We start from the raw sequence: 9737 nt of genomic DNA on the forward strand, positions 1-9737 counted from the left end.
CCAAAAGGATAACTAACGTGCTTGCGTGACGAAGAACCAGCTAGTTTTCAGGCAAACTAGTAAAGAAACCGTCGAAGCTCTCACCTGGGAGGGACCTCGTCAGGGCAAGGACGTCGGCGGGTTGCTCTAGGTCAGTCGGCAAGCCTAGGGCATCATCCTTGGTTGTCGGATCAAGAGATGAACAGCATGGAGTTGGAAGAGAGAGTAAAAGGGTTGGAGTAGAGGTAGTAGATTGATTTATTTGATGATCGGATAGATGAAAACTCAATCGGCTATGATCCTCTCATATATAGAGAGGGGGTCTTATCCCAGTAGGAAACCTTTCCAAGACTTATTTTCTAAGTTTTCCACGAGTTTAGAATAGTTCAGATCGGGATCCAAGAGGCCAGATCCGAACAAGGTTTTAAATTAGGTCCGCCGGAAGTCCCGACTTGGGTCGGAACTCCCGACGTGGGGATAACCCCAGACACCCGAGCAGATTTCTTCAGGCTTCCTAGAAGTTCCGACACTGACAGTAGGAAGTCCCGACTTGGGTCGGAACTCCCGACAATGGAGCATCTTTCTGGAGGGCATAACTCCTTCATCCATACTCCGAATTAGGAGATGTTCCATATATGTTTTTTGACCGTCTCGACGAGAGGAACGCAATAGTGAAGTCCGTTCCATATTTTGACAACTTCACAAAATGGACAATTTTTGTTGTCAACAATAAATATAATCCATATACAATCATATTAATTAGCTTAATTAATCCATGTCTTAATTATAATTATTAGAATGAATTCAATTTCAAGGATTGAATAACAACACAGCTGCGGAGTTATTTCCCAAAACACACACACCTGCAGAGTTAGTTGTAATCGGCGCTAGCTTGTGCTACGTATATGCTCCTTTGCTTCACATCATATGAAAGTGATTATGAACATGACACGAACGCGTATACAACTAGCCGTGTGTGCATCACAACAGGTGTCTTCTGTTGCGCTAGCGGACAAAGTGAGAAATCGATCAGAGATGCTTCCAGCTTTTGATGCATGCATGCGGTCTCTGTCTCTGTTCCAGTTTGAGGCGCGAGGTTGTTTTTTCTGTTGTGGATCGGGATGATTCGGGGGTGGAAACGTAACAGCCAGCAAGGTAGCTAGCTGTAACATTCTTGCACACACGCACGTCACATACGGTGGCACCGCACATGCATGGTCGATCTCGTTTTAGAGAGAGAGGTGTGTGTGTGTGTGTCTCTCTCTCTCTCTCTCTCTCTCTCTCTATATATATATATATATATATATATATAGATATATAGATATATATATATATATATATATATATATATATATATATATATATATATATATATATATATATATATATATATATATATATATATATATATATATATATACACACACACACACACACACACACACACACACACACACACACACACCGGCATTCACTACAGAGGCATATATGCATGCATCTCGTTCATGTACACCCTGTAAAATGCTGCGTGCTTTCTTCGTATCCCTGCAGCTACAAATACAATACGATACAAGATGGCCGTTACATGCATGCATACATGTACAGTTGTAGGATGACTTCGACTGCATGCGAGGTTTCACACTTTCACATGTAAGCGCGAGGAGGATGGACTAGTGTAGAAATATTTATGGACGTATATAAGGAAAGAAGGAGATTATAAAAAAGCTAACATGTAAGTAAAGGAAATATATATTCATCTAGAAGAAAAGGAAAATTCAACCAGCTATGGAAGAATTCATGAGAAACCGTGATTAAGGAAACTCAAGCAACGTCAGTGTCCTTTATTTCTCAGCTGCCATGGAAGATGTACGTACAGGCCGGCTATAAATACATGGCTAGATCATTGGATACATAAACCCAACAGCTCTCTAGCTAAGCTAGCGCGCTCGTGTAACCCGGCTTCCGGCATGGCTTCCAAGCAGATCGGCCGGGTCGTCGTCTTGTCCTGCTTCATTGCCATCATGGCTCTGGCCTTCCGTCCCTGCGCATCCGTCGAGCCCATGGACGGCGGCTGGTCGGACGCCGGCGCCACCTGGTACGGCCCTGCCAACGGCGCTGGGAGCGACGGTACGTTACGTGTGCATTACCATGCATGCATGTGTTGTACGTTTTCATTGCGAATGCAGCATGCCTTGATATGATAGACGTACATACATAATATATGTGCGTACACAATGCATGGTTTACTGATGCCAGCCCGCGCTCATCATCTACTAGATATACTAGTTTAATCTTTGTGTTGGTGTGTGTGTGTATATATATATATATATATATATATATATATATATATATATATATATATATATATATATAGGTGGTGCGTGTGGGTACCAGGGTGCCGTCGACCAGCCGCCCGTCTCGTCAATGATCACCGCCGGCAGCAATTCCATCTACCAGGACGGCAAGGGCTGCGGCACCTGCTACCAGGTACGTCGTTCGTTACGTTCATCTATCGGTTCATGCAGTGCAAGCGTATGCAGCGCCTAGATAAGATTACTAATTGTTGGGTTGCGCCTTGGACTCCTTACTTCTCCAGGTGAAGTGCACCGGACACGAGTCGTGCTCCGGCAGCCCGGTGACAGTGGTCCTCACTGACCAGTGCCCCGGCGCGTGCCAGTCCGAGCCCGTTCACTTCGACCTGAGCGGGACGGCGTTCGGTGCCATGGCGAAACCCGGCCAGGCCGACCAGCTCCGAAACGCCGGCCGCCTCCCAGTCCAGTACACTCGGTACATACCTCACTGCTAGCTAGCTGCATCATGATCTGCATGAGGAAGATGATTATTAGCTCCGTCGTCGTCCGTCGTCATCGCAGCCGACGATCTGACCTGACCTCGCCTGTCTGCATGCGTGCAGGGTGCCGTGCAACTGGAACGGCGTGGACGTCGCCTTCAGGGTGGACGCCGGCTCAAACGCCAACTACCTGGCCATGGCCATCGAGTACGAATCCGGGGACGGGGACCTGGGCGCCGTGGAGCTGCAGATGCAGAGTGGCGCGGCGTGGGCGCCCATGGAGCGCTCCTGGGGCGCAGTGTGGCGCTACCAGTCCGGCTCCAGTCTGCAGGGCCCCCTGTCTGTCCGCCTCACCTCTGGCTCCGGCAAGACCCTCGTCGCCAGCAACGTCATCCCCGCCGGATGGGAGCCCGGCAACACCTACCGCTCCGTCGTCAACTTCGGACAAAACTGACGGACGATACTTGCTGCGTAGTCGTACTCATGTCTCCATCCATAATAAGATGCAGCATGTGGCCTGCATGCTAGATCATATCTCTGCTCGCCTCTCTGTTGATGCTGATCAGCCAATATAATATAATGGATAATTGTCGATCAGAAACTCAACTTATATAAATATATATAATGCAAGCACTGGAAATAAATTTTACTAGTGTTCTGTGGTGATGTTTGTTGGTGTTACGCTACAAGAATATATACTCAACTTGAGAACATGCATGCATATCACTGCTGTTTGCATATATGCCGCCGTCATCTTGGTTTTGAGCTAGTCAACGGAGCAATATCAAACATGGAGGGGGGGGGGTGGGGGGGGGGGGGGGGGGGGGGGGGGGGCGGGGAAATCGACGACGACAGTCTTAACGCACACGCAAGTCGCAAGGCATTGTATAACAGTATAAATGATTCGTTGTTTTCACTCGAATCATTTCGTTCATATCCAAATCTACTAGCTAGTAGTAGTAGGACTAGTCCAACTCACGCGAAATATACAATATATTCTTGCCAAAGAAACGAAGCCAAGTTTCTTATAGACGACTGAAACCAGCATAATGCAATATGAATCCACCACATATCACTTGCATTGGGCTCCTTATATATGCACGTACACCACCTTAGCTTTCTGTATCAGCCCACAACCGAACCCCAAAATCCTACACGTCCCTGATCACTTTATAGATAGCATAATCACTGCTACAAAAAAAATACATATCACTTTCAGTTTTAAACTGTGGTCAATTACTACAAGTTTTTAAAAGCATTGGACAAATACCTATCACTTCGGACCAGTTCCAAAATAGTCATTACGTACTATCAGTTTTTAGAACCTACTTCTAATTAAGGACTCTGAACCAATGAACCTCAAGCCTCACGCATAGTGTTCTTAATTACCATATCAGCTATGCAACAACTTATGATTATATAACGGCGGTATTCTATTAACTTCACATTTACAATCTTGTATTATTGCATATTTAAGACGTGATCTCAAATAAGAAAATAAACTACAAAAGTGTAAATCCTATCTAGCACTACAACTTTGATGCTAGTTCTGTCTCCATCCCAGATAGTTTAATGGGTACAAGAATTTATATTGAATATTTGTACATATGGACCATCTCAAATAAAACATATGTCAACAACAAAGTTTTAGATCTCTTTGAACCTGTACAATTTTAGTATAAAATTTGTCCTGGTCTGACTCCATATGAAAAAAATTATGAATTTTTCATGTAAACCAAGTAATACGGTAGCTACAAACCAACAGCAATAGGTATATTTTCATTGCTGCTTTGTGGCTACACCTGACCTGCTAGTTGTAGCCACAAAGTGTAGTGAAAACCTACTTATTATTGCCGGTTACACTATCACCTCCAGTTATAGTAGCCAAGAACCATCACTACGGGCCGGTTCCATTAGACTGAAACTTCTTACTCAACAACCCCAACATTATTTCATTTTCAAAATTTACACAAATTTCAAATATCAATTATTCATATTTTACATTGTTTATTTATAACGCATAACCTTTCTTTGATACGCGTGCACTCTGGGCTGACCTATTTGGTTGTATCCTGGCGGAAGTTGCCTAGTTCAGGTAGTGTCACCAGGCGTCCCATTTCAGGCGCCTGGGGCTGAGATTGCTGCCGGGCGGCGAAGGAGCTACATGGCAGGCGCTTAAACAAATACGCCCTCATGAGAACATTGGCAGGTCTAACACTACGCCAGATTTGCACATCACTGTCAGTCTCATCACTGCTGGATTTGTGAGAACCGGCAGTGACGTACTTTCACTGTCGGTTATGAGCTTGAAAATAAAAAAATGATTGGGGCTGGGCTAAAACCGGCAGTGAAGGATCACATCACTGCCGGTTTGTGGCTTGAACCGGCAGTGTTTTGGCGGGCACTCATCACTGCCGGTTTAAACCAAGAGCCAACAGTAATTGGGTACTATCACTGTCGGTTCTAGCCAAGAGCCGATGGTGATAAGCCTACAACACAAAAAGGCTGCAGCCGTCCTCTTCTTCCTCCCCTCTTCCATCCCAAGAACAGAGGCGCGCTTTTGGGCCCTTCCTTCCATTGTTGCGGCTGCTCTTCACCATGAAACTAGTGCTTGGATTTTGAAGAATGGCTTGATCTTTTTGCTTTAAGGTTAGTAACAAACATCCACTCCTTTGATTTTGTTGCTTAATTAGCTTCGTTTTGATGGCTACATTGCTTGATTCTCATTCTAGTTCTTTCTCTATTCTAGAGAGCACTTTTCCAATTGGACATTTGTGCAAGGCTCAAATTATGGTGAATCCATCATCCAAAAGGTTGGTGTCTATGAACACATTTAAATTCCTAGCTAATTATTCCATGGTGGTCAAGATCATCATTGTTAGTATGTGATGCTATATTTAGTTCTTAGAAGTAGAGTAGAATAGTTGTTCTTCAATATTGTGCAATAATTATTTTTTACTACGATTTTCAATTTACAGGGCCAGGGCTACCAATTTCAATTTTTCAATAATTAGTGTACAATAATGTTTTTCAAAAATGGTACTTTCGAGCTACAATTGTTGTTCATGAAGCTCGATTTCTTATTAATTCTTTGTAATTACTGTCTCAGTATTTTTTTGTGCAGAGATGGATCGAGAGTGGATGCATCTGTCCCGAACGGACAAGCGGTACATGCATGGCGTCAGCCAGTTTATCACCGATGCCAAAGCCCATGCTGGGAATGGGAACCCTGTCTTCTGCCCATGCAAAGATTACAAGAATCATAGGAACTTTCGTCAAATTGTGTCTATACGATCACACTTGATTACCAAGGGGTTCATGCCAAACTATACGATATGGACTATGCATGGCGAGGTTGGTGTGAATGTTCTGCGGGAAAACGATGATGGTGTGGACATGCCTGACGTAGCCATCCACGATGCTGACGAGGAACCCGGTGTCAACACGGAACCTATGCCCACAGTTAATAATATGTTTAGGAACACGCTTGCTGACGACACCGAGTTATAACCAATCCATTGCGAGAAAGCAAAACCTCTATAGTTTCCATAATTAGTCATTTATTTATGACCCCTTTGAACACATGAATTTCACGTGAGTTAGTTCATTTTCTACAGCAAAAACATAGGAAATAGGAAAATTTTCCACGTTCCAAAGCAGGCCTTACTATGACAATACTAAATCACAGACGCTCGATTTTTGCTTTCGTTTCAGACGACGAACAACACCTAAATCCAATCGTCACAATCCATCTTTATCCTTCGCACTGAACATCTTCTTTGTTTCTGCTTGTTTCATGTGCTGATTTTGCACCCACCTATGTCCTCGCCAGCCTCCATCGCAAGCTGGGCCATCCCAACGACTCCCCTGCCCTTTTCTAGCTCAATCACGGTCCTCCTCTACCAACGGCCGATGGCGGTCCCACTGTTTGTTGCTCAAAGCCCCCTGGCTGTCTCCTCTACCTGGCCAAGTTGCCTCCCCAAAATCCCTTTCTATAGCTAGATAGAACAATCAACCCAGGAATAGGGATGGCAACGGATTGGGTAAGGTGTGGTGGTAAAGCATTTGTCTACCCACGAGCATACCAGCAACCATAAGTTTATTCATAGCTTCTGATTGATCCGACAGGTTAAGCAGGCAGATAGTGGGAGGCCGCGTGGTCCGGTGGACTTGTCGCGGGGGCTAAGCCGGGAACGATCGTGCGGAAGGGAGACAAGTGGGGAGGTTGTGTGGGCTTAGGGTGCTGGGCTTGGGTCGGTCGTGGCCCAAGCCAAGAGGGGGAGTTGGGGGCAGGGAGGGATGGAGTGGGCCGCGGGGTGGCCTTCAGCTTGGGGAGGGAGGAGGCCGGCGATGGGCATGGCCCATGTGTGGACAGGGGAGGAGGAGAGGTGGGAGCAGGGCCGCGGGGTGACTTCGGCCCAAGAGGAGGCTGAGGCTTGGGCTAGCATTAGGGATAGATTTGCCCATGAGCTGTTATGTTTGGGCTAGCATTACGTAGAGATTTAGCCCAAGTACGTAGAAAAATAAGGTCTTTTGGTTTTTACCGTAGCGTTAGCACGAACATACTACTAGTGGATATTATAATACCATCAATTCATGTAAACTAAGACTTTTTTATTCTAGATCTGAAATATTGTTCTCCTAGACTTAGAACGTTTGTTTTATGAAGGCAGAATATTTTATCTTAGACCTAGAACAATACTCAATAAAAGAACAAAATTGTTGTAAAAAAATAAAAGAACAAAATAATATATTTTTGTGAGATAGATGTTTGTTAATAAAATTTATCTAAATATATCTAAGTGGAGTCTTATTTTGAAGAGTTTATTACAAGAAACATGGTGATGCAATCAGAATTTAATTTGGAATGTGGGTTTGTTAAGTGTAACTTTTTAACTTTTAAAAGATATTGCATTCTGTCGATGCGAACAAATTTAGATTTGTTCCAATATGGAAGCATGCAAAAAGATATTGCATGGATACATATACATGCGGTGCTTCGCGAGACTGGCGGCTGCCACGTGCCCCCCACTCCCTGGAGCCTGGAGGCTCGAGCAGACCGCATCTGTGCGACCAAGTCGCGCTCGAACGCGCATCCCATCCAATCACATCACACACCGTCGAAACCTCAGAACCGCCAGCATCAACGGCCAAGGAACCACGCGCACATGCGCTGGCGCTCCGTTTTACCGGCGCCACTCTCCCTCGCAGTCCTGAGCCTACATAAACTCACTCTGCCGCACAGAGCTCCGAAGGGAAAGGAGACGCTGATCCGATCGCGATCGAGAGGCGAATCGTGCAGTTGGATCACGCAGCGCGATCGAGTGACCAAGTTTTGTCGCATTGCGTGGAGAATTAATCGAGATCGATCGATCGAGAGGCCGCAGCTAGAGGCGGCGTTTATTGGTGCCAGCGCGCGGCCGGGGCCATGGCCGGCGCCCCGTTCCCGGCTGTCCTTTTGTCCCTCCTCGGCGCCGCCACTTTCTTGGTGGGCTCCGCGTCGGCGGCGTGGCATGCGCAGGTGTTCGTGGTCGGCGGCGAGCCGAGGGGGTGGAGGAAGCCGACGGCGCCCAACGAGGAGAGCTACAACCACTGGGCCGTCAGGAACCGCTTCCACGTCGGCGACTTCCTCCGTAAGTGCATGCATGCATCGATCGCATTCTCCATTCGGCGCCACATTTGATAGTGCGTCCCACTGTTCCATCATCATACATGTATGTATCGGACATGCACGTTGATGCGTGATCCGATCCTCCGCCGACGACTGCAGATTTCAAGTACGAGAAGAACGACTCGGTGCTGGTGGTGACCCGCGACACGTACCAGCTCTGCGTCGTCGACAAGCCGACGCTGCATTTCGAGGGCGGGGACACCAGGTTCCGCCTCGACCACAGCGCCTTCTACTACTTCATCAGCGGCGCGGAAGGCCACTGCGACGCGGGGCAGCGGATGACCCTGCGCGTCATGGTGCCGCAGCAGGGCGACGGCAGCAGGGCGCCCGCCCCGGCCGAGGCGCCCGCTGCCGCGATGTCGCCAGGCGGCGAGGACGACGAAGGCGGGACGTTCGATCCTCCTCCCGGAGCTCGTCGTTCTTCCCCGCCAGGGTCTGGGGCCGGGTCGTGGTCTCCTGGCTCGGGCTCCGGCTCCGCGTCGAGGCCGCCGCCGCACGTGGCGCCAGGTGCCGATGGGAATAAGACCAGCGCCGCTGGGTCTATGCACGACGCGTCGTCAGCGTCGTCGTCGTCGTCGCTTCGTGGGCATCGCGTCGTCCTTGGGGTTGCTCTGGGCCGCGCTGCTGCTGTTCTTGGCCGCTTGAGATGGATGGTTCGTGTATGCATCACGCATGGTGCTATGGTAGGCACTAGCTAGGGATTCGTTCGATCGCTTGTCACGTGGCTGGGTGTTACGGCACTGAATGTTGCACAATTGTCGTAACTCTCATTTAACTGGTTACTGGAGTATCTATGCTGTGTCGCACATGTCTAATTTTTATCATTGATTTTGGGTATGTAAGAGAGTTTCTCCACCAGATTGATCAAATGTAATCTCTTTTTCTCTATAATCGGTGATAAAAGGTGATTGAAGGTACAAAACATACTTTAGTAGATCTCATTTTTCTAACAAAAATTAATCCCTCGGAACCTCCCATCCATCTCTCAAAGAAAGAGAACTAAATAGCAAAAATTCTTAATTCTTAACTGGCATCTTTAGGCCCCGTTCGCTTCTCCAGGAATGACTCCTAGGAAGAATTCCCGGTCCGAATTGTTAGTTATTAATTATTGAAGGTGCATTTAGCTCTTTAGTGGGTTTTGGATAATTGAATGACAACGTGATTAAAGGTCTAACATATTTGCTAAGTGTTGGACAGGAAATGGGTTATCTCACAGGTACTTAATGAAAGTCAAAATGATGTATTGTTGTATAATCAACCTAGTTCGAACAAGACAACAATGCAAAAGATGTTCAT

The 9737-nt window shown here is 46.8% G+C and overlaps 1 protein-coding gene and 1 pseudogene across 1 annotated transcript; both read left to right on the forward strand.

The window, feature by feature from the left end:
* The first annotated feature begins 1923 nt into the window (after window positions 1-1923).
* LOC136528466 (putative expansin-B14) lies at window positions 1924-3364 on the forward strand. Its single transcript, XM_066521427.1, has 4 exons — window positions 1924-2106; window positions 2354-2466; window positions 2576-2766; window positions 2894-3364. Exons 1-4 carry the CDS (start codon window positions 1947-1949, stop codon window positions 3222-3224), a joined length of 795 nt encoding a protein of 264 aa, XP_066377524.1. The 5' UTR covers window positions 1924-1946; the 3' UTR covers window positions 3225-3364.
* A 4653-nt stretch (window positions 3365-8017) lies between these two features.
* On the forward strand, window positions 8018-9332 carry LOC136528831 (early nodulin-like protein 15; annotated as a pseudogene).
* Window positions 9333-9737: the final 405 nt, after the last annotated feature.

Source organism: Miscanthus floridulus, chromosome 19 (assembly GCF_019320115.1).
Source record: "Miscanthus floridulus cultivar M001 chromosome 19, ASM1932011v1, whole genome shotgun sequence".
In the NCBI taxonomy this organism is placed as follows: domain Eukaryota; kingdom Viridiplantae; phylum Streptophyta; class Magnoliopsida; order Poales; family Poaceae; genus Miscanthus; species Miscanthus floridulus.